The following is a 26,193-nucleotide window of genomic DNA, read 5'->3' as shown; positions in this document are numbered from 1 at the left end:
CTTTATTTCCTCTTTTTGATTCTCCCTTGCCAAGCTTGGCTCCTCTGCCATCTCTCAATCAATATTCCCTTCTTTACGTTGTTTAACTATTATCTCAATGAACTTCAAGTAGTCATTTATGTCCTTTTGCTTTATTTTAATTTTACTATGCCAGATATTGTATTAGCTCAGACAGTGGACCACTGGTTGATACTTGGAATTTTTCATTACAATGGTATTTGTGGTGACGTTTCATTTGTAATCCCAATCTAAGAAAACATAACTATTTATGCTCTGCTTTATTTCAGAAATAAAAAATTTAAGGTTGCTTACACAAATACACACAATAAAATAACACTTAAATTATGGAAACAGGAAAACGGAACAAAGGAGAAATTCAAGTAGGAAAGTTCAGATGAAATTAGGAGGCCAGAATTTAAAACTCAGTTTGTGAGGCCTAAACACATGCTAGGTCAGAGTCCAGGCTTTCCAAGCTTCCTAGCAGTCAGTGGAAACAGACAGACTCACTTATATAATTGGCTGAAATACTATGGCCTGCTGGTCAAATCCAGCCCACTTTCTGTTTCTGTAAATAAAGTTTTATTGGAACATAGCCACACCTAATCATGTACATATTATTTATGGCTGCTTTCACGGTACAATATCAGAGTTGAATAGTTGTGACAGAAACCTGCAAAGCCTAAAATATTTACCTGGCCTTTCATAGAAAAAAAGTTTTCAGATGCCTGGGTGCCTATGAGATAAAAGCAAAGCAGTGTTTGAGGGCAAGCACATTCTTTGTATGGTTCTGAAATGGAAGAGAACTTTCTACTATAAAGAACTCACTATATAATTCCCCCCAAACGCCCTTAGTTTCATTTTTTTTTTAATATAGTAAATATAGCAACAGGCTTCCCAGGGCCAATGGCAGGATATCACAACACAAGTAGTAAAACGATCCTATGTGAGTCTGAAATGACGCAATGCAGGAGAAATTCTCTCCCGGTCTGGCTTAATTCGGGGAGGGTCTGTGGAGGTGAGAGCCAGCTCTGTGCAGCCCTTTTCTACCCTTCTTCCCTATCACAGGCAGGCATGGCTAATGGAGCAAGGTATTCTCTCCAGCTGAGCCCCAAAGTGTCCTCTGAAGTCCTCTCTGAGTTCCCTGGCAGTCTTGACCAATCATTAGCAGTTGGTATGCAAGATAAAACTGATATGTCATCTTTGCTTTAAGGCAATTTTCCATTAACATCCTCTCCACTGAGTTTGATAAGTACTGGGGTGGTAAGGGTGAGATTATTTCTCTGCTGAGTTCCTTAAACACAGCTATATTCTGTTTTGCCTGCAGAGCTGTCCTCTTCAATGGCCATCCACAAGGAAGCACCACATCGACATCTTCCCATGAGAAGCAGGAGCCTCACGACGATGGCTGCCTGGAGAGGACCCCTGCACGCCAGCACATATGCAGGGCAACAGAGTGTCTGAGAGCAGGGCCCGGTGTCTCCTCAAAAATGTTGTGGAGAACCTGGTCCTCTGCACAGACCAATGGGTGGGTAGGGCCAGAGAACAGCGAAGGCATTTTGTCTGGAAACATTCAAGCCCAATAATACCCATGTTGTTTGTTCAAAGAAACAAAACCTCCAAAACAGCCATGACCTAGACCCACTGACCTTGAACATATACTATATTCCTAAAGAACACTGCTAAAATACAGGTTTCCAAAATAATGCAAATAAACTGGAAACAGTTCAGAGCTGGGAAGGAATCACAAAACTGCTGACTGTGGATTTAGAGGATACACCTGTAGCCTTTCTCTCTGCCCATTTCTTCTTTGTGACTATAAAACTATGTTACAAATTGATTGAATTTCTAGTCTATATAACTGGGGAACAAAAATTCAGGTTATCTAAGTGTTACCAAGTCTTTAACGAGTAAATTTAAGAGAATCAGAACTATTCTTATTTGACCTTATTGAAAATTGTTACTTAATCAATAACTGACTCCTACCCATATTGTCAAAGGGAAGGAAAAAAAAACGAAACATATAAATCATCTTATATTATCCCTAACAGTTCTTGGTGATTAAAAACCATAAAACTAGAAAATAAGTAAACCTTTCATGCTTAAAACCTTCCTTTTCCTTATGGGTTTGTGGCTGTGTTCTAGAAAACACCAACTACAAAGAAGTGAAACATAAGCATACTTGACAGGGGAGTTAATACAGCCAACAAACGTGATGGATTAATAGAGGAAATTTTTCTTCACCCTAAAAGGAAAAAAATACTAACAAATATTGCCATTTACTCTTCCAGTACGAATGCTTAGGGTTCAAGTTCAGACCACTTAATGTTACACGTAGCACATGAGAATGTGGAAAATTTGGACTCTAGGTAGCCTTACATGAAAAAAAAATTAAGAAAAACTCTTAAAGAGTCAATCAAAACACTGAGCCCAGACCAAATAGTAGCAGGTACTTGGTAGGCTTTTCTGGAACCAAGTACAGGGATGCTCAACTACCAGATTTGGAAGTGCACAGAATATCAACATAGACAATTCTAGAGGAAAGCAAAAGCCACTCCATATCAACTGTGGGCTGATCCCTGCTTCTCCAAGCAATTACGCAACCCTCTGTGTTCTTTGATGTTCCCTGAGCCCAAGCTGGAGATCGGGATAGAGTGGGTGTTGGATTAAAGTACCTGAGAAAGCTGTTTCACAACAGGTGAGGCCATTAACGTTTGAGCTTCCAAAAGACCGCCACCCCAATCCAGCATGCACAGCACCCTCCCAGAACCTCAGAGGCAGCAGCAGTACTTTTGCTAATTTCTTCAAGACTAGTTGTGAAGGCTCCTACTTACGTAATGCATACAAGGTGAGAATTATTCCAGCCAGGCAAAATCCTTCGAAGAACCTGAGTGTGCTGAACATTGTCACATTCACTGACAGTGCCACGGTCAGTCCGAAGATCAGAATGAAGATGATGGAACACAGCAGCACAGGCCGCCGGCCGACCCTGCATATGGAGAGGGAAAAAGTTAGGAGTCGTCATTAAACAGGCCCATCATGCTAGATGCTGAAACTCACTATCCAGCAGGCACTCAACAGATGTTGAATGAGTCTTCATACCATTGAGACCCACTGTGGTGGATCTAGGGATAGAAAGGCCCTCAGGGGAAATATGGCCCAACCCCCCTTGTTCTGTAGATAAACGGGCATAGATTAAATGGGCTACTGCATAACAGAATTGAGACAGGAACCCAATTCCTGTTGGCAAGGCTATTTCTGAGTATACAGGAGGATAATTCAAGGCAAGAGTAATAAAATCAATAACAACTCCCCAAACATAAACCTTGACACACCCAGCAAAAAATGTCTTGAGAAATCACTGACCTTTGGAATTGACTCCAAAATCAACAGACATTGAGCGAAGCATTTCATTTCCTTTCTCAGGGCTGGTAATTGGTCAGGTACCTGACCTCACACGCAGCCTATCAGAGCCCGGGCCAAGCCAGCTGCCAATGTGTTTCAACTATATGATGAGCAGTAATTTTTAAGGGATCACTGATTAAACTGAGCTAGTGTGAACTTTAAATTATGGGTGTGGACCTGAAAGTGAAGCCCACCAGGCAGTAAGGGGTTGGTTGGAAGGAGCTCAGTCCACTGTGTTTCTGGGAAAAGCAGTGCACTGACTAGGTTGGTGGATTACAGGGTGGTGCATGGTTGGCTACCACTATGGGTTGATATGCCTCTAGGTGTGGCTGGAAGGACGGGTGTGTGTGTGTGTGTGTGTGTGTGTGTGTAGGGGGGACGGTCCACGGGAAGAGGAAGTCATTAGTTCTCCATCCTTCCCTTGCTCACCTTCCAGATTTTTCATCATCAACTTGTTATGGGGAAAAAAATCTCCGACATACAAATTAATATAGCACAGCCAGCTTGAACCAGAAGAATAGCTCACAGAGATATTGGAGCAGTGGACTCTGTTTGCCAAAGGAAGAAAATCCATGCCTGGTACCCCAAACGGTAGCTGAATGGCTTGAACTCGCCTAGACATACTATGACAAGACATTTAACATAAAAACAAAATACCCAGAAAAGGCAAATAGAGAGAAACAGAAAGTAGATTCATGGTTGCCTAGGGCTCGGGGTGAGACTGAAGAGTGACTGTAGGTGGTCACGAGATTCCTTTTAGGGAGATGGAAATGTTTTAAACTTAGAATGTGGTAATGATTGTATAATTCTGTAAATATATGAAAACTCATTGAATTGTGCACTTAAAACAGGTGAGCTTGATGGTATGTGAATTATTTCTCAATAAAGCTGTTAAAAAAAAAAGCATGCCCACTAACACATGGTTGTGCCCTATGAAGGAGCTTGATGTAATTTCACGAAGATTTGGGGGCGGGATCTACAGGACACAATTTTATTCAGGATTTCTTTCATTGCCTGTAGTCACGTTGGGTTTAGTGATGAGGCCAAACTAGGAGAGCAATGCCGATGTAAGTCAACAGCCTTGTCAGAGATTTTAGCCTTTTACTTCCAATGACTGGTGCTGGAGTCATTGAGCCCTTGTCAGGAAAGACAATAGGTAATTTTGTCCAAACCTAGCAAATTTATAGAAATAAATTTAAAATATAGCTTAGTTTGTCTCCTAAAATGAAGGAAAACAAAATCTAACTTACCCAGTTCTATTTCCGTTTACATCCCTTGTCTGTAAAGTGGGGGTAACCATCCTACTTCACATCTCAGCTTTATTGAGATAATGAGAGATGATGGACATAACTACAGAGCCTGGCACAAAGCAAAGAGTTAAATGCTGTCTCTCTTATGATTCCTTTCTGCATGTCTACTTCCCTGATGCCCACCAAACATGGTATCCCCTGTTCTGCTACTTTAGAAAATATCCTTGATTTTTTTCAACTTGTAGAAACTATTCTAAATCTTTCCCTCCCAAATGGTTGCTAAAAATCGTAAGTAAAAATTATTGTTAGGAACTGTGGAGCAAATGTGATCTTCAAAGTCAGAGCACTCTGGCCTTGAACCCAGGCTCATCTCTTATGAACTCTGTGATCTTGAGAAAGACCATACTTGTCCAAATGAGCCTCATGTTTTCTTTAGGAACGGCCAGTCACTGCTGACCTAATGGGGTTGTTGTCAGGTGTAGATAAGTATAAGTGATTTAGCAAGCATTCAACACATGTTAGTTATAACTACTAGAGTTTTAGTGTGAACTGGTTTCCCCCAGAGCAGAACCCCTTTGGAGATGACTGGCAAAATCACATGTAAATCCGTAATGCAGAGGGCTTTATGAGTTAGGCTCCATGGTGGGCAGAATATGGCCTGAAGGACGTACTAGTCCTAATCATCAGAACTTGTGAATATGTTACCTTTCCTGGCAAAAGGGGCTCTGCAGATGCGACTAAGGTTCAGGACCTTGAGATGAGGTGATTATCCAGGTGGCTCCAATCTAACTCTCATGGCAGCAGGAGAAGGAGCTGACTGACCTTTGCTGGATTTGAAGCTAGAAGAAGAGCCACGAGCCAAAGGAATGTAGGCAGCCTCTAGAAGCTGGAAAAGGCCAGGATTCGGATTCTCTCCTAGAGCCTCCAGAAAATGATACAATTGCCAGCACCTTGATTTTAGGCTTGTATGAACTACAGAACTGTAAGGAAATTTATTTAAGCCACCAAGAGTGTGGTAATTTGTTACAGCAGCCACAGAGAAGTAATACAGGATCTCAACAGGAAACAGATGTCCCACTCAAACAAAGTGGTTTGAGATTTTAATAAAGCGATTATTTACCAAAGGGTGGGCAAGCTTTGAGAGAAACCTTGGGGCTATGAACAGCAGGGGGCTTGGAGGTAGGATGGCCATGGAACCCAGAGAGAGAGGCTGTGTGTGGAGGGGCCTGAGGGAAGCAGTCAGCCCTGGGCAGCTCTGCAGAGACCACGCTGGGGATTAAAGGCCTCCTCCTCACTCTCCTCTCTCCCTCAGATCTCCAACTGGCGTTCTCTCCTCCCAGCCAGGCTCGGCCAGGAGCTAGAGGGCAAGGGGTGCTCTGGAGCAGCCCAAGAGGGCCAGCCTCCCAGGGCCGGCTGGAGAAGGGTGCCGAGGGCTCCTGGAGCGAGACATGCAGGCCATCTGGCAAAAACACCAACGATGGAGGGGAAAGGTGGGGGCTCTTTTGGTGACAGCCACTGACAGGGCTGCTCCCTCTCATACATCTACACTAACACATTATATGATAACACATAATGTATATCCCCAAACAAAATGTGTGTGGAAAACAATAACTTTTAAAGAAAAAAGTGTACTACTTAAGTTTTATTATGCTGACTGCAGTCTTAGAAAGCTTAACCTACAGCTTGATCAACTTTCTCTACGCAGCCATGAAACGGGTGCCAACAGCTGTGAAATCTGGAGTTCCCTCTAAATGTGTTCATTTGCTTTCAAGCAAGGCTCTAGCAGGGAGTAAAATGCCAAAAATAAATACGGGGTGGAAAACACCAAACTTTCAAACTGGAATTGAGGCCCACTCAAAATGTTCAAAAAGCCACAGCATAAAGCCTTCTGTGTGGACTGTCCGGCACCCACACCCACCCAACACAGATCTTTGGAAAAGCAACGGCAGTGAAGTGAATTTGCAACAGCACACTCCCGTTACTAGTGAAGGAAGACCCCACACTCTTCTATTTGTTGTGCCCAGGCCTGGTGAGATAACGGAGGCCAAACAGCATGCATGTGCAAGAAGAAATCACAAAACAACCTGTAAGCAATTTAAACCCCGTTACAGGCTGATATTAACAGAGGTGCATTTTGCTTACCCTATTAAATCATTGAACATGGAAACTAAAACCTCAGTCAAGTCTGCATACTTTAGGAAGAAGTGATGTGGATTATATTAGTATATCTTCCTAACCTATTTCAATGCAGATTTCCAGGAAAAACAAATCCTTGTGGTTAAAATATTCAGATTAGAGTATTTTTTTTAGATCAGCACAGCTTACTCTGAAAACCTGTATAAGCTCAAATGGGCTTATAAAACAAAACCGTGCATCCCTCCCTCCCAAAAAAAACAAACAACAACACAAAAAAACCTCAAGGAAGCCCTGGCATAGGTTTCCAGAGGTCCTTTACAGCTTCTCTGTTCCTGTTCCCAGGAAATGTGTCCTTATGAAGCATTTACAAATGATGACTAAACAAATTCTGAACACACAGGAAATCACACTACATGTTAATGCAAGCAACTGCCAAACAGATGCTAGTTTTTGGAAAGAAATTTCCAGAACTTGAAAGTGGTGTCAGAGCTCCTCTGGGCTCCATCTGCTGCTCTGTCCCCCAAGGCTCTTGCTGGAGCGCCTCAGCCAGCTTTCTCAGCTAACCAGGGTACAGAGGGCACCACCAGCAAAGCCACAGGCAGTGGAGTTTGCTCTGTATCACTCTTGGCTCTTATTATGTCATTGGGTCCAAGACGTATGCCCTTAGTCACAAAAAAAGTTCCTTTAAAGATAAAAGAATGTCAAGGGGGAACAGCTACCCATGCCTCTCCCTGAGCAGTCCCATTATTTGAAAACCCTGTCAACACTGAGCAATTGCCTCCCTGCTCAGATGTGTCACTGCTGCTGCCCTTATGACTGCAGAATGCCTTAAATGAAAGTGTTGCGGCACACGTGGGAAGAAGCAGGCTCTGAAGTCATGGGGCTGAGTTTCAGATCCTGGCTCTCCAACATAAAAGCTGAGTGAACTTGGGGATTTTACTCAGACATCTGTGCTTCTGTGGTTTTCACTCTAAGACAAAGGTAGTAGTAGTAGTACCTACCTACCAAGTGCTGTGAGGATGGGATATTTTCATGTATGGAAATATTTAGCACAGTGCCTGGCAACAGTAACCAGTCAGTAAGTGTCAGTGGCTAACACTATTGCTGTTATCATTACCTTCTCTGCTGCCATGTCCCCCTCCCCACTCCATCTTACCAAGCTCATCACTTCATCCTGAATCACACACTTTGCTTCAGACCCTCAGACCTCGTCACTCACCCAAGTAAAGCATATTCATCCCCACCTGTGGACACTACGCTTCTTCTGTCTGCAATGCTCACCCGTTATCCAAATGTGGTCCTCTTTTCAGGGTTCAGCAGCCCATGGACCCTACAGAGGGATCTCCTGGCCAAGCAACTACAAGGACTGTCCCTCTCTAAAATCTGTGTGACATCAGCACGACCCTACCCATTAAGTTCACATGGGCGAAGAGTCTCTAGGTCCTCTCCCCATTTTTTGGATGCATCTTGTACATCCAACCCCTCAGGGCCCAGCCCAGAAAGCCCCGAATCTATATCCTCAGGCTTTTCCTAACTAAACACTGTCAGGAGGAGACAGGGCTGCAAGATGCTGGCTGGTTTTGCTAGATTCTAGTAGGTAGAGAACTGCAATGAATTTAAATTCTCACTTCAAAAGGGTCTGTTATGTGTACTGGCCAATTCTTTTCCTTCTGAATTCTCCAGGTGACTGCTTTGGCCTACTGTTCTGGCACCAACACCAGGGCAGAGAAAAGACTCAGTAACAGTAACTAACACTGACCACTCCTCTTTAGCCAGCAAGGGCTTGCTGTGGCTTCCAAAGGATCGTGCGGCAGGCGTGTTGGTACTCACCAGTCAGCAATGCATCCAGTTATTAGGTAGCCAAAGATTAATCCAACCAGTAAGGAGAACTTAGCGATATGGACCTTCCAGGCATTATCACACACAAGATCCCACTAGAGAGGGGCAAATAGAAAATAAATCAGAGAGAAACATACACAGATGCCAGTCGTAGTCAATCATAAGGGCAATACAATAACTGCGGTAAGGATCATGACACTCTTTGCTGAGCCATGTCACGCATACCAGTAAGAGTCTCTTCAATGTTTTTGAAAACATTTCCAACAATATTTCCAACAATGAGAAATATAATTTGCTCACAGAAGGCAGTGTGATGTTTTAGTCCAGGACAGATTATAAAAGTCTGCAGGGAGTACTCCCATGAAATCTGGGATGTGTGTTCCTTCTGTGCCAGCTACCACAGGAAAGGTAACCCAAGGGAGAGGGAACAGCCACGCAGGCCAGCGTTTTTGGTCTCCAGCACGCTTCTCATCGGCAGAGCTGTCACATAGCCTAGGACACGGGCAGGCCCTGCCAACTTTTTGCACCAAGTATCATAATGACATAAGGAAATTAAAAGCAATTTTTGTGTTTCCATCCCCCAAACTCCCCAAACTTCGTAAGTAGTCTTAAAAATAAAGACGGTTAATGGCAAATGTTGAAATATCAACTTTAAGCATTCGTATTATTTTCCTTGTAAACATCCCTGTGTTTTCCCATGTTCTATTCTAAAGCTATTTACTCCACTTGGAGAGAAATGCAATCAATTAGTGAATACAACATTTAGACTATTTTTGCAATTAAGTTTTATTATTTAATAAACAAATGAAAGTAACCCTCCATTTTTTTTTTCTTTTCTCTTTCTGCAGAGGGAGGAGAGAATGCCATGTTTATTCCCTCGAAGCAATGTGTGTCCAAGTGGATGCATGTGACGGCACAGCACTCGATCCACAAACAGCTGAATGACATCTGGGTCCCAGGAGTAAAAGAACAGGGTCTCTGCTGGTGACACTATAAAGACCGCAGTCCCCCACCCATGTCATCCCACGAATGCTACAGATGCCCTCATTCTGGTGGAAAGAAGTGGCTAAAGCTTGCAGTTCTGGGAAGCTTCAGTCACTCCAGGTCAGTAGAGATGGAGAGGCAGGAGTGGAGAAAAGAGCTGGAGAGATGCACGACGAGGTAGGAGAGTGGGGAACGTCAGAACAGAAGGCATTCTGGAAGCAGAAACAGGATTTGTAGAGAGCACATGGGCTATATGGAAGGCTCCAGGCTGAGACCTGCTCTTAGCTCTGTCTTCTTCCATATCTGTCCCTTGTCTGTCCATCTAGAGACTCAGAGTATCATGTTGGGGACCCTTAAAGGGCATTGTAAGCTCGGGTCCACCCTGCCTTCCACCGTTTCCAGATTTCCGGAAAGCCTGATGGAGGCCCCAGGAGTCCTTAGCTGTGGGTCTCAGCTCCAGTGGGCTTTGGAGAAAGCTGAACTTCTGTATGAGTCATTGCTGAGTAAGGCACCAGGCCCAGACAAAGCAGGAAGGCGGCTGCCTGTCACACTGTTCCCTGGACTCCTTGGGACACGTACATGATCACGGATGCCACCAAGGTATGTTTGACTTTCCAGAGACCTGGGGCAGTGACTAACTCCTCTCCCCCATCGGCTTCCACAGTGGTGGCCACACCAGGCTCAGGAAGAAAGGGAACGCAAGCACAGACTGCACACCGCTTTGTCAACAGGGGATAGTTTGGGGTTTGTTGTTATCCAGGTTTTATCATGTGTCTGGGGAGCAGGACCTGTTGGTCGCACAGAATCTTATCAGTAAGAATTCAGACACAGGAGCTACTGAGATGGGTAACTTCCTCCTATGTCTAGCCCAGTGGTCCTCCAGGTATGCTCTAGGGGCCGGCAGCACCAGCATCTCCTGGGAATGTGTTAGAGATGCAGATTCTTGGGCCCCACCCTGAATGAGAAAGTGAAATTTAACAAGCCCTCTAGGTGATTCTGATGCCTGCTCAAGTCTGAGAACCACTGGCTGGCTCTGCAGAGCCTTCTCCCTCCCTGTCATTTTGAAAACAACGAATGAGCTTTGCATCCCTGGGCTGGGGTTCAAACAATCGACTTGCAAAAGAAGCCAGCTGCCAAACCCTGCATGAATCATACACAGCAGCACTGGCTCCTGTTCTTAGTGCAAGTGCAGGATTACAGAACCAGATGATGAGTTAAGTGGGCTTTTGCTAGCAAGCCTGGAAAACCAACATTCATACAGATATTGTTTCTAGGAGAAAATTTCATTTTTAATAATAAACACTGTTCATGGTGCAAACCTATCTCTAACTTCAGGAACGCAGGCTCTGCCTGTAATGTGAATTATAGCATCATAACGAACAGTGTGTACATTCTGTTTCCCCAGCTGGGTTTAAGTATTGAGGCCATATCTAAATTGTTTTCTCTCCTCTTTGGCCAGCACTGGAAACTGCCCACAAAGGAATCGATTCCAAGACTAAGAGCTACATCTGTAAGCACACCTAGCTACTGTGGGAGAGGAGTTGCTTACAACACCTGGAGTCTTTAACATCCCAATCACACGACACCTTCCTGCACCTCGGCCTGGCACATTCTTGGCAAGAGAGGGGCACATGCGGTCCCAGGTTGAGCTGAGGAGGACAGCACCAGTTGTTGGCTGTGGGGCAGAGAATCATTTGCTCAGGCCTCCACCCAGACTTCCTGCTGATGAGTTTACCTGAGGTTAAGTGACGCAAAGGCGCACATTATACTTATATTAGATGGCCAGGAGACAAAAGGAGGTTTTTATAAAAGCATTCAGGGATGTGGGGGAAATTGCCAAAACTGTTGTGAGCTCAGCCACCTAAATAATAACTCTACCTGGGCTTGGATAGCCATGACCCAATTTCGTTACTACCTACTAAATGTTCGGCCACCTCAATGCAACCTCTATCAATTAACAACACTGGAGTGGAAAAGTAAAACCATTGAGAGAGACAGAACCACTTGCACAGCCAGTAAGAAAAGAAAGCCTGGTTAGAAGAATGTGCAGGCGTCACTGTGCTCAGCCTGGGGGCAGGCCCACGGAATCCAGGACTTGCTGCACCAACCACATCAATTAGGCATAAAAGTAGACAGTATCTCTCAGTCAACGAGCAAACTGACTCTGGCCCTAGCAGGTTCCCCAGGATGAGATTCCCCGTGCCTGGGGATCTGCCTGTCACAACACCCTTGAAAGAAAGCCTGCAGGCCCATTCTGAGAATATTCCACAAACTGGGTGGGGTGAGGCTGGCAGCAGCGATGCGATAACATCCCTTGTTTGCTTTCTACTTGTGTACTGACAAAAATGTATTGGGAAAAGAAAATATGTTCAGACATAATATTATCTTCCAAAGAATCTCAGAAGTATGAGGAAGCTTTGAGATTACCTTGTTCTCGAAATTTCTTTGCTCCACTATGGCAATTGGTCATATCACTAAGCAAAGGCCAAGGGACTTTAAAAAATCTAAACCATGTAAACCCAGGACTTAATGTACGGGTTTTGTCTCTGACGTTGCCCTTGTCACCTCCCTCTTCTTCCCCTGCACCCTCACACATCAAATCAGTCACCTCTTCCAGAGGGTTCTCCCTTTCAAACATACCCCACACTCCATCTCTACCACGGAGAATCTGATTTATGGGAACTTGGTAGGGGTTCACTCCCCACCCCTCTGATGTGTGGGCTGGAAGGCTAAAGAAAAACCCCTTGCAGACTCCCTTACAGCTAACGCTTCAAATGTGGTTCAGATTTCGCCGATCAGCTGCATGCCCCGTCACTTTCAGTGTACAACCTAGTGCTAATTTTTGGTATGACTTGAATTAGGAAGAGCGTGAAGTGGGGAATAAATGGGACACCCGTTTTGCTGGTCAGATCTGGCGGGGCTTGGTCTGGAGGTGATCCTGGAGCCAGCGGTTGAACAGTGACTTACTGATTCCCTAGCCTCCTGTCTGGGGAGCTGTTCTAGGAATCCTTCTGGAGGCCTGGCTTTCAGCTCCTCCTACAATTTAGTGAGGACTATTCCTCTGTCTTCAATCCCTAGCTCCTTAAATACCCAGAGTAGTTTCTTGTATCTGCAAATTGTTGAACCCTATTCCCTGATTAAATTTCCTTGGGATGGAGTTTGCAGGAGAACAAGATGTAGGCCATGCCACCAGCCTCCCTTCATGAACTAATACAAGAGTCTCTATGCATTAACTCTGGCCTTCCTCAAATCCATTCCCTGCAGAACAATAAAAACAATCCTCTAATTAGGCATATAAACACTTCATCAGCAGTTTTAACAAGATCATAAAAGTGTTAAAGTCTGGCGGTTTCTTTCTGCGCCATTGTTCCAAGACCAGGGACGTTCTGTGGTGACGCCACATGATGCCGGGAGCCATTACTAAATGGTGAGAAAACTGACCCTAAAAGGTGTTCTCAATTTCAGTTGCACATGTTCCGTTAATAAAAAAAAAGCAGCAGACGTTACAGAAAACCTGGTAGACTTTTTTCTACCAATATGTTTTTAAGGATAAGCTAAAAGAAAGGAAATAAAATTTATATTACTTTCAAAGGAATAATCTAATTGCTTGGCTTACCAGAGAAATATTCACCAAGGAAACTAAATGATATTTCTAAAGAACATGGAAAATAAATGGAGGTAAGGAAAACAATCTTATTTTCAGCAATAATGAATATGATAAGTAAGCTGTAAAACAAGAACATATAAAGGAAGGAACATAAAAACATAAGAGAACAAAAGACAAAGGACATAAAAACATTGCAAGGAAACAGATTACTTATCCAATTTTGAAGTGGAGATGGAATCCCTAAGGATAAAAACTAAGGGGACAAAACTACCTAAGGAAGACTGATAGGTTTTATAACAGTTTAACTGTTACTACTTATTATTCATTTTAGTTATTTGAAACTTCAATGCATCAAAAATACCATAAACAAAATTATAAAGACACAATTTTGTAAAATATATTTAGGGGATCAGAATATGCCACCCAAAAGATGCACTTTGGCATAAGAATGATTTTCAGCTGGAAGCAAATGAGAGTCAAAGTCCAGAACACTAACCATTACACCGTGGAACCTGCTGCAAATGAGAACAGAGGCAGAAAGAAGCCTTCTCAGAGCTTCCATTATCTGACAAAAGGCAGAAACTTCTGAGAAATGAGGGCTGACATGAATCCCCTCTCCTGGGGGATGTTTTATGGCCATGAAAAAGAGAAAGTCGGCACTGGGATTGGTCTCCAAACAAACTTTACTAAATTGACTCTTATTTTCCATTAGTTTCCCCCATATATGTATCTTCCAAAGTTTGCTGCCCCTAAAAGTACCTTTCCCTTTGACTTGTCACTTCTCTAGAGATTTATTGTTCTTTTGTTAAGATGCTATACAAGCCCAAGTTCTAACCATCCCTTTGAGTTACTCATCACATGTTACTATAATAAACTCTGGTTTTCTCTTGTTAATCTGTTTTTGTCGGTCTAATTTCCAGGGCCCCAGCCACAGAACTTAGGACACTAGAGGAAAACATTTTTTTGTCCTCCCCTGCAATATTTACAGGGTTAATATCCTTAATATATAACAAGTATTTACATAACAATATAGACTAATATTCCAACTAGAAATAAGTAAAACACCCAGATAATTAACAAAATATGAAACAAATGGTTAAAAAAACACTTGGGAAATACTTGATTCCACTAATGAAACTCAAAGCTCACTATTTTGTTTTCCAAAAAAATATTCTTCAATTTCCCAAAGATGCAGGAGGAAAAAAAAGGTGCAAATCTGTGCTAGAATTATAAACTAGGCACTGTGCTTCTTGAAGGCAATTTGGCAATAAGTATTACATTACTTTAAACAGTGTACACTCTTTATCCCAGGAATTCCCTTTTGTGGAACTTTCCCCAAGGAAATTACCAGAGACGCCCACAGTGCAATGATGTCCACTGCTTGTAACTTAAAATAGAAAAAATGGGAACTTGACTAAATGTCCAACAATACTATGCAGCCATTAAAATTTTGTTTTTGAAAACTAAAGAATGAGAAAAATGCTTATGATATAATGGTATGAGAGAGCCTCAGAATAAAAAAGCAGTGAATAAAAGAGATGTTTATGTATGCAAGGCGGTCAGAAGACAACATTCCAAAATATTTAAAGTGATTATCTCTGAATTAAGACTGAGTTTTATTTTCAGTTTTACACTTTTCTTGACTTTTCTAAACTTTCCACAATTAATCTAAAACCTTATAATGACAGACAAAATATAGGTAAATATAATGTAAACTCCCGTGGTAATAGGTGGAAGTGATGGTGGCGAGGGTAAGACAAAATCATTAAAAAAAATAATAACAACAACCAAGAGCCTTCTCACCTTTTCAGGAATATGCATTTTAACACAAGCTAAGAACTCAGACCTAGAAAAAGAGCTTACTTGGAAAGTGACTTGGAACAAACCAGGTTTTTATAGCCTGAAGTTTATGTTAATGCATATGACTAAAGCAAAAACCATTTTTTAGGGAAGTAAATGAAAATTTCCCCCAAGTTTCATCTTTGTAGTGGAGATCCCCACTTGAACTTGTTCTATTAGAAACCAGGAGGGTTTTACCAATCACTATGCAAGTCATCTGTTCTAAACCTGAGAATAGTCAGTTCAGATAAAAGGAGTACTACCAAGGAAGGGGTTAATACTGCTTAGAATTTCAAAAGCTTAAATAAAACAAAATTCCTGATTCAGCTGCAGGAATTTAGAGAAATATAGGGGCAGCATTCTTCTGCAACCCCTTTTGGCCCCTAAGTAGCATTTCAGCAGCCTCTCATGAACCATTGTTTTATATACCATGGATTTGTCATGCCTGCATTCTTTAACTGGAAACAACAGAAATAGCAAGAAAACAGAATACCCACGCATGCACGCACATGCACATGCCCGCACGCGCCACCCTGGAAGATTAGTCACAGACAGACCGAAGGAACACCCTGCAAAAGCTAGACCGATGCCTCACACGAGCTATAACAGCTTCTCAGCCTTCAGACAGGCTATGCTACCATGTGTTTTTCAGTATTTTTTTAATCTAGCAATGTACGGATTGTTTTCTTCCTAAAAGACTTTATCAAAATTCAAGATATGCTGCATGTTTTGAAAATTCCAAATTACTCTCTGCTTTTTGCCCCTAAGCTCATCCTCCAATTTTAGGGATTTAATGTCAACAGTAGCCAACATAACTGCCAGTTAGAGTTGGCATCCTTGCAAGCTTCCTGAAATGACACAATGAACGTTCTTGCCAGGTACTCTGGGAGAATTTTTTTTCCCTTCGTTTGTTTCTTTGTTTTTCATTAATTGCTATTCAAATTGCTCCTTAACTTTTTTTTCTTTCTAATTTAGTGCCAAAAACCCAAACATGGAATGCTGAGGAAAGTTGCTGTACCAAAACTCTACTGCAAGCCTCTTCATGTTATAGGAAAGGTACACCTGCATTCCCACTTATTTGCAGGAAACCCACTCCAACACCGCAGCATCAAAGGTGCTTAAATTTCTTAAGCTTCACGTAGTCCCATTTTTGACTAATGTAATAATTTTAGGCTCATTCTAACACACAATAATCTCTACCTTGTTTCTTTTTTTCTTCTGGTGGCAACACTGACTGCCTGCTACCCTTTGCTGTAGAGTCATCTTCCTGGTGGAAGAGAAATGGAAACCACACTGCTTCAGTTATTGACATCGAGGCTTTCTGGTTCTTTTTGAATTTGAGCATTTTTAAAAGGCTAGTGAAATAAGACCTCTTTCAGAGAGAATTTAAAAGGGATACAGAAGAGTAACTACCTGAACAGTCCCTCGGTAGCCGATGCAGGATTATCTCTGGGAGAACAATACAAGACACTCATTTTTCCTTAAAGGAAATAAGAACACATATAATTCTAAGCAGAAGTTTACATTATTGAATGCTATTCATCTGGTATAATGCCCTCTATGGTATCTGGGGAAGTTGAATATATATCCCATGAAGCAACAAAGATTATAATCAGCAATGCCCTTTTATCAACCGATACCTTGGTGAGTTGTTCCAAATTCTGCAATGCATATTTTACTAATGGCCCTCACCAACTCCCTCTCAGAATGGAAAGTAAGAGTGCACCCTGTAAATTGAAGAGGCCTATTGCAAATCCAAAAAGAAGGGAAAAAACACCACAGCTTAGGCATGAAATGGGAGGGACCACTAATGCCCTAAGTAAAATCTACACACAGGCTTCTAACACACTGACTTATATTAAGTAGCTGAAGACTCTTGAGAAAACAAAAAGGTGTTTCATGTGTGTAGGGACGGAGTCCCAGAGAGCAGTTTCCAGGCTCTCGGCCTCACGTGGAAAGGTGCTGGCTCGGTTATTAGATGGCCATCAGCTGTAACCAATTAGCCATTAGCCATTATTGTTTTGTATGTAACTGCCATGGCTACACTAGCAAGTGTGGATGGCGGTCAGCAAGCACGGATGGTGTAGATCCTGTGGATCCTACTTCTGTGTCTCGCCCGGCCGCCAGCCGCCAGCGAGACTGGTGCAGGAAGACCCACCCCTATTGGGGTACTGGTGGATGTTTGCTTCTTGTGTCTCAACCTGCCGCCATGGAGAATATAGTGGTATGAACCCCCTACCTGTGGCTCCCTTGGTGTTCCTTTTAGGCCTCACCATATCTTGTGTTCACCTGCTGGGAGCAGGAGCTGAGTCCCTGCATTACGATGCGTTACTAGAGGATATCCTCTAGTATAAGTGTAGTGCAGGAGCAGAACTGGACCATAATATTAACATTTAAAACAGCCCCTGTACGTCTGCAAAGGAGTCAAGTAGGGGGTACTTTTGACAATAGGATCAGGAAATTCTTGGAATGAGGACTGAAGATCACCCAGGTGCAGTCAATCCTGGAAGAACTCAGAGGCAGAAGGAAAATCATCTTTCACTCCTGAAAACAAACCCCTTTCCACTGCCTGGCAGGTTATGACCCGACTTAACACAGCCCTATGAAGTTCCCTTTATGACCTGAGTCATCCTCACCTCCCATTCCCATGCCTGCTCCTCTATGTGCCAACCCCTGCCACAAGCCAGCCTCGCCAAAGGGCTCACCAGCTCCCAGAGAACCTCCGTGCTCTCTGCCTGCATTGCTCTTCCACGTTTGCCCCACAATAGCCACACACACCCCAGTTTTTCTGGCTCAATGCCCATTCAAATAGGCGTTTCAACCAAAATTATTTAACACTGTTTATCACCTAAGGGGCGGAGTACAGCAGACTTCTTGCACCGCTTGCATATTACCTTTGTAAGCACACAATTAAGAGAAGAGGGAAAGGGGTAACAAAATTACAAAGATTTAAATGAATACATTTCCATATTTCTATCAAGTTTAATAAACTCAACTGAGGTCATCTCTTCTTCCTAAACTGGATCAGGTGACACTTCTCTGTACTTCTGTGGCATCCTGTACTCATGATAAACACCCAGATTATTTATAACAATATATAATAATTGCCTACTGTTTACAAGTCTTTTTTTCACTAGCTCAGTGGTCAGCAAACTACAGTCTGCAGGCCAAATATGGCCCTGTCACCTGTTTATAAATAAAGTTCTACTGGAACACAGTCACACTCGTTTATTTCTGTATTGTCTCTGCTTGCTTACGCATAGCTGAGTACTTACAACAGAGAGCATATGGCCTGCAAAGCTGAAAATAGTTACTATTTTGCCCTTCATAGGAAGTTTGCCAACTCCAGCACTAGACTATGTGCTCCTCAAAGAAAGGGACCATGTCTTGTTTCTGTATCTCTAGTCCCTAAGTTAATGTCTGGAAAGGGGGACGGTATTATGGGATAGTGTCGTGTAGGAACTACCACTCCCGGAAGTCAAGTGCTCTTTGTGTCTGCTGTGCCACGCATCTTCTTCCTCCTTTTCTCCCTGTGATTATTTCTTCACATATAATTTAAATAATACATTAATATGCAAAATTTGTATAGACAATATAGTTTTTAAATGTTACTGCCAAACTTTTCAGTATTAGTAATTTTCCCCCAGAGAAACATAATTGTAGTTTTATTATAAAAAGCCAATAGAATATTGAATATATGAGAAATTTATTTAAAGCAATGAATAATTCTCTCCCATTTTAATAATTTTCTCTTAATAGAACAAACCTATTATGTAAATCAAGCATTGTTCTAAGAAGAAAGGAAACTACCATTAGACCTGCTGTGGTCTAGGCACTCTGTTGGCTGTCTTGACTAAATTGTCTCACTCAGCTATCACAATAGGGCTATGACACAGGCATTATTACCAATGTGTCCGTTTTACAGAAGAAGATGCTAAGGCTGCCAGACGTGAAGCAACTAGTCCAAGGTCAAATGGCTTTCAAGTAGACGATTATAAATGTCTGGTTAAAACTCATGTTCTTTCCCCCAAAAAAGTCAAAGAAACAGCCCTATTTGGTACAAATAGAAACAATTCTCTGGCTTATTCTAAATTGTTACAGGTTACAGCACTTGTCTTGCCAGGTATTGGATACACTTCCTATACGTGGAGGCACAGTATTCTAGAAATGGGACAGGCTTTGCTGTTATTTCATTGTTACGGTGACCAAACAAAAATAACTTCTGATGGAGCTGTGAATAGCAGGTATTTCATAAATGGCAACTATTAAAAATATCACAGTGTCTTGTTTTTCAGAGAATTTAGGTACTGAAGTGCTAGAAAAAGTCAAGGTCCACCTCGTACTTTTAAAAATGAGGAGGAGGCCCAGAGAGGTAAAGAGACTTGCTCAAAATAACAAAGCTTGCAGCTGAGCCAGACATGGGCAGAGCCCAGGTCTCCTTGGTTGGTTACAGTCACTCCCACCCAGGCTTCCACGGAAAATGTTATTTTCTGACAGGTCGCCTGATACCCACAGACACATGTTTCTTCCTGCAACCCTCACAAGTCAATTACTGCCAAGCAAGACAAAAAGGTGGACCTCCAATTCTTAGCCTAATGGTCATTCTGTCTGCCTTCACTCTAGTCCAAACCTCTCACACATACAGGATTTAAAAACAAAAATCAACTCAACCTTTTTAAATTGAGACCAACTGTTGGGCTTCCTGTCAAATACTCATCCTTTTTATAATTTATGAACCAGAGTCGTTGTGACGCTAAGCCTGTGTTTCTCCTGTTTCAATGGGTCTAGCGATCTTGAAAGGACATGAATGACAGAAGGTAACCCGGCCTGTTCCAACAAGGGTGTTGTGTACCTTCTCCAACTGAAACTGGAAGCTAGTACAACTGTGACTCGAACTGATGGCGTTTTCCCTGAAGACGGCCAGCACCAACCTGCTGTAAGAAAGCTATGCAAAACCCGCAGGCTGCACCTGGCCCACACTGTGTCCCAAAGTTACTGAACTCAACAAATGGTCTCACAACAGTAGAGCACAGGTTTTGAATTTTTACCAATATGGCCTCTGTCTTCACTGCACTTGCACTGGGCTACAGTTTACCATCATCTGTGAGGAAGAACATCATCTGATAAACAAGAGCCTGGAGGAAGCAGGGGATTTAGAGACTAACATGGGGCTGAGCCCAGGGCCCAGGTGTGACTGTTGAAAACCACTGGGTATCATGGTGAGAGCACAGATTCCGACTCCGATGGACTGAGTTTTGACTTTTGGTAGTTTTGCTCCTTGATAGTCCTGTGACCGCATAAGTTATTTCACTTCCTGGGTCCTCGGTTGCAACATCTATGATATGAGTCACAAAACCTATAATATAGGTTTGTTATGAGTCAAAAATAATAGAAAGAATGTGCCCAGTGCAGTAACTGCACAAGGTGATTATTACTCATTAATTTTGCCTGTCATTTAAGCAGCTCCTTGGGGGGTTACGTCTGTTGGTAAGTAACATCTGAATGTGCAAATCATAAAAGTGCTTTCAAAAAGGGTTCAACATTGAGAGTCTGCATTGTTAGTTTAGCCTGCCCCCTAACTGATCCGAATTCAGGGGTGTTTTACCAGTGGTACATCCTGTCTATACAGCCAGCACCAGAATAGAAAGTGGGAGAGGGGAGTGTAGAAAGTGTTCCGCAGAGTTCTGCTATATTCACAGTGGGGGCAGGGGGACAGTTCTACATGGGGGTTCTACATACCTTTGAAGTCCTTCACCAGATCTCAGGACACAATGACCTTCACTTTGACCTCCTAGCCGTATACTGGGAATAGCAGCACAGCTCCATTTCCCAGACTTCTCACAATCATTCATTAAATATACTATTTCTCTGAGCAAAAGGAAACAGTAGGCTGGTTCTCAAAAGCTAACAACACCACTATACCCAAAGGGGTGTTTATATATATTTTTTTAATCTCCTAAAAACACTGTGGCGAACTGGCAGTGTGACAGAAAAAACGTGACTGTGCAGTTTGTTTCCACAGGGAGCACAGTGTGCAGTCACAACACAGAGGGATGAAGAGGAAGAGGGGTGGCCGAGCCCAAGGTAGGGTGAGCAAGGAAAGGGCCCTCACCTTCCATTTGGGGTGTCTCTGTGTGGGGACAGAGTCCCAGAGAGCAATTTCCAGGCTCTCGGCCTCGTGTGGGGAGGTGCTGGCTCTGCTAATAAATGACCATCAACTGTGTTTGATTGGCCATCAGCTGTAACCGGTTGGCTAATTGGCTACTGATGTAACTGCGGGGCTGCGTTGATTGGCTGGTTGGAGTGCTACTCGATACTGTGAACCCATTCTCCCAAGAACAGACCCCAGGAACCCACACTGGGCCTGGCCAGATGTGTGAGAGGTGGCGATGGAGAATAGACTAGACAATCTGAACCTCAGCAAACAGAGAGAGAGAGGAAGGCAGAGACCCTCTCAAGCCAAAGTGGCTGCCAAGTTGCCAAGTTGGGGTCCTCGGGTAGTTCCCCAAAGCGGTCCTCCAACTTTGCTACACAGCCCTGCCCTCCTCCCAGGCTGGTAGAATGATACAGGACTTAAAATTGGCCATAGGCCCTGGATAACTAGCTCTAGAAAGAACATCCTTCTGCTGCTAATGGATTTGGAATCACCATACTTAGGAACCTTTTGGGAAAGCCCCTTACAGCAAATATGCTAAGCAGTTGTTGTGCTTCCGATGATTCTTTGAAAACTGTGGTCCTTCTGCTATAGTATTAACTGTAATCAGTATTTGGGGTTTCGTGGGCTTGCTAGATAAGCCAGGGCACCTGAATTCCACCCTGGCCCTAAGGCACACACTGAAAACGAACAATTCAGACACAGTCCAAAATAATACTCTCCATTAACCACTGATTCAACAAAGCAGACTTTACAAAGCTTTGCACAGGATGACTTGCAGGTGAAACTGGAGTCTCATTTGCAGGGTTTCTCAGAGCCTTTACTATCTTAGGAATCCTGATGAGGGGATTCTGCACACGGCACTTCCCAAAAGTATTTGCCTTGGAAATCCTCTCCCCCACCAGTGCACACTTTAAAGGCATGTTTTTGAACTGCTGAATATGAGATGTTTCCATGTACATTTTGTTTGCCCTTCATGATCACAATGGAAACTGTAACACGTAACAATTCTGGGATTTTGAGTGTGGGTAAAACAGTCCCGTTACCCCTGGCAATCCATAGGAGGGGAGAGGAGAGCTATTCCTGAGTATCAAAGCATAGTCAAAGTGAGCAGAGGAAATTTTTTCTACCTTTGATCAGAGAAAATAAAAATGAGAACTATTTTCCTCTGTCTTCCCAAGAGATTATAACTACTAATTAATAACAGATGGACAAACATCAAATACTCTTAGGAAGTGATATGCAAAAGGTCAACCACAACAAAAAGCAATCACTGTAAAATTCAGCCTCCTGGCAAAGAAACGTAACTGCACAGCACGTGTCCGCCTTTCTTGCAGGAGGACACTCAACCCAAGTCCAGAGGCGTTTCCATATTCTGTAGCAAATGACTTACACTATCTCATTCTTTAAAAAGTAACTATACACCCAAAAAAGTTAGTGCAGGGACAAGAGCAGATATCTGTACAGCCATGTTCATAGCAGCATTATTCACAATAGCCAAAAAGTAGAAGCAACCGAAGGGTCCATCAACAGATAAAAAGATAAAACGTGGTATAGACATACAATGGAATATTATTCAGCCTTAAAAAGGAAGGTAATTCTGACACATGCTACCACATGGATGAACCTTGACAACATCATACTAAGTGAAATAAGCCAGATACAAAAGGCCAAATACTACTTGATTCCACTGATATGAGGTACCCAGAGTAATCAAATTCACAGAGACAGACAGTAGAATGGTGGGTGCCAGGGGCTGTGGGAAGGGGGAGCGGGGAGTTAATGTTTAACGAGCACAGAGTTTCAGTTTGGGAAGATGAAGAAGTTCTGGAGATGCATGATGATGATGGCTGTACAACACTGTAAATGTACTTAATACCACTGATCTGTACACTTAAAAATGCTTAGAGTGTTCAATTTTGTCACAATAAAAAAACAGTGTATCTTCAAGTCTTAGCTTGAACTGTGCAATTCTATTCTGGTTCTACCAATGACAACCCAGGAGGTGGAATAGGGGAAAATGGGCTAGGCAGTGTTCTGTTTAACTTAAACACAGATGGCATACCACTTTGAAGAGAACCCCAAATTAAGATCTGAGCAGAAGTACTGGAGCAATCACTTCCTTCCTATGTATTCTCAGTCGTATGGATTATAATCTCAAGGAAATCTTCTCCAAGGTTCAGTCCTCCCTGCACAGAATCTGCTCTCCATTGGAGAGATTATTCCTTACAGTCAAACATCCTTTCTCCTCAAAGTTGCCTATGAGTGGAAGGATACAAGGAACAGAATAGGAAGAGTGACCATAGCTTCCTACGTCACATGGTGACCTGCTCCCTCAACCTGTGCCTTCAATTTCACACAAGGGTCAAGGCAGATGACCCCACGCTCTTAGGTCCTCTCCTCAAGCAAAAAGATTTTCTCCTTTTGTGTCACTACCCAACAGCCAGCATCCTGGTCTAGGCCCACTGGGGCCTCATCTGCATGTGGCAGAGGATGACACAGCCTCAGTATATAATGACTATTTGGTCACCTGCTGAGTACCAGGCTCCAGGAAAATAGCAGTGCAGAAAGTACTGTCTTCTAGAGTTCAGAGTCTAAGGGTGAAAAATGGGCAGTGAGGGAGACTTGACAATACCGAGAAACAAAGTGCTGCGATACTAGATGTATACGTGTTTATGGTGCTGTGAGAGCACATCAGAGGGGCCGAAGGTTCCGTTTCGGTCAAGACTGTCTCTTCTGAACTTTCCAGGCCTTGGTCAGGCTTGCACAGGAAGAGATCAGAAGTGTGGGGCAGGAAGGACACTGCACCGGGGCCACACACTGAGTTAGAGACGAGGTGGAGGCCAGCATGGGCAGATCCAGCAGGGGACTTGCAAACCATGTTACAAAGTTGAAACTTTATCAAAAACAACTTTTAAATGGAATTAAAATGTTAACTTATTTTGTTCATTTTAAATGTTAACAAATTAAACCTTATTTTGGCTTTTGCTTGATGCTCTTATTGTTAGAAATATCTTGATCAAGGATTGCAGCCTTTCAGAGGAAGAGGACAAATCTCAGACCCTGGCTCTTCAGGGGACAGGGGAAGAGAGAGAGGAAGGATTGACAAGTGGGAGGGAGGGAGGGTCAGGAAAGCTCCAGCCTTTCAAAATATATCAGCTATGGCTGCGGGCTACTGATCAGTCACTGATTACCAGGTTTAAACGTGTGGATGAACCGGAAAGGAGAAGGATTCACCCTGTCAGTCACTGATACCTTGGTGTGAACTGCTTTCATCTCTTAGCTGAGATTAGTTGCCCAGATGTTATAGAAAGAGAACATTTTGAGAAAGAGGGCCTATCAGGGTACCTAGGAAATACACCTAAGGATGCTGAATAACTGGATGTGATGTGGGGTTAAAGGAAGAAGGGCTCTGAAAGTGAGGACGCAGAGTCGCCGCCAGTGTCCATGGTTCAGGTGGCTGGCCATGTGCCATGAAGACCATTGTTTGCTTGCCGTAAGGCTGTCGTAAGACTGTCGTAAAACTGTCTTAATTATGTCCCATGAACTTCCATACTTCTTGTTTTAAAGGTCTAACGTTAACGGTTGGGAAACTGTGGTTAGTTGTACAACGCATTACAGTAGTTGACTATCTGACTGCATCCCAAGCTGCCGTGGGCGCTCCCTGCAGAAAAGGACTCGGATGAAATGTGTGTGTCAAGGCACACAGCGCTGAGAGAGCCTGCACACCCATCAGATGACATGTGCACTATCATCTCCACCTTGGCAATTAGGTTCCAAGAGGCTAAGTAACCCCTGCAGCGTCACGGCAGTGAAGTGGCAGCGCTAGGCTTCACACCCTCTGCCCTGGGCTTCACGCTGGGCCCCTCACCGCCACTCCTGGGTCTCAATCAGTGCGCGCGGCACCTATGGCAGGTCTCACTGGGCCCACACTGGCTTCTGCACAGCCACTCGGCGTCTGAGGTGAAGTGGACTGTGAGACTGTGAAAAAGCCTACGTTTAAAATCATGTTTTAAAATGTCTTTTTTTCAAATCGTGTGACTGCTTTTACAAAACCTAAAGGAACCCAGTTCTTTGCTGCTGTTCATAACTGCTCTTTAAAACATTAAATACCTAAATGTTGGGAGAACTTCGAGTAATGTCACCACCTATATTTCTTCTTTGGCTCAGTCAGCATGATAAATTTCAACAGCCAGCATGATAAATGTATCGCGTACGCTGAACATTTGGGGACCTCCAATCTCTAAATTATTATCTCAATAAAGTCCATCACTGGTTGCTTAACCTGCTTTAAAAGAAAATGCAGTTCAATTTGGGATGACATGTGTACACAAGCACAAACACACTGACAAAATGCTGAGTGATTCGTAAACATAGAGATATGTGAAAACCCTGTGGAAAATGCCACATTTTTCATATGTTTAAAAATGGTGGGAAATGTCCACCTACATTTCATGGTTTCCTTTAAGGATTTTAGACAGGTGGTGAGAAACTGGAGGACTCTTCTCCTCTCACTCCCTCTTTCCTGTTGAGAAATACTCCTCTAATTCCATCCTGAACCCAGTGAAGAGAACAAGGCAGAGAAAATAAGAAAAGAATTCCTTATTCTTCCATAAGAAAAGAATTCCCCTTGCCTGGGTCCCTACAAACTGGGGCCTGGCCACTCTTTGCATTCGGCCTGGGCTGAGTGATAGCAGATGCACCATCTATTTTGTTTGGGGGTTTTGCTACAAAGGTTCTTTAACACCTGGGCTGCCTGCCTTCACAGGGCTGACCCAGGTGTTCTTAAAGAAAGAAAGGTTGAGGTGGTTCTCCTCAAGGATCCCACATGGCAGGAATGGCTACAAGACAGACAGGAGTCCTAACTGCTCAAAGCCACCATCCTGTGTACAGGACACAGGATGAAACATCGGAATATCTGGTTAACTTCCCCCTGGGTGGCAGGGCAGCGACTGACTGCCAACGCCATTTCCAGGTGTTGC

The 26,193-nt window shown here is 43.2% G+C and overlaps 1 protein-coding gene across 3 annotated transcripts in view; it reads right to left on the bottom strand.

Annotated features, from left to right (window-relative positions):
* Window positions 1-26,193, bottom strand: part of SLC22A23 (solute carrier family 22 member 23) — a 186,347-nt gene that overhangs the window by 139,744 nt on the left and 20,410 nt on the right. For all 3 annotated transcript variants that reach the window (XR_004423919.1, XM_033115241.1, XM_033115243.1), the window contains exons 2-3: window positions 8,619-8,722; window positions 2,832-2,986 (exon numbers count right to left, since the gene is read on the bottom strand). Coding sequence is in view for 2 of the 3 variants with exons in the window: in XM_033115241.1 (XP_032971132.1) it covers window positions 2,832-2,986; window positions 8,619-8,722 (259 nt within the window). In the remaining variant the exon portion in view is untranslated. The remainder of the gene's footprint in view (window positions 1-2,831; window positions 2,987-8,618; window positions 8,723-26,193) is intronic.

Source organism: Rhinolophus ferrumequinum, chromosome 9 (genome assembly GCF_004115265.2).
Source record: "Rhinolophus ferrumequinum isolate MPI-CBG mRhiFer1 chromosome 9, mRhiFer1_v1.p, whole genome shotgun sequence".
NCBI lineage: Eukaryota > Metazoa > Chordata > Mammalia > Chiroptera > Rhinolophidae > Rhinolophus > Rhinolophus ferrumequinum.
Note: the sequence above shows the minus strand (reverse complement) of the source record. Positions and strands in the feature narration are given on the sequence as shown.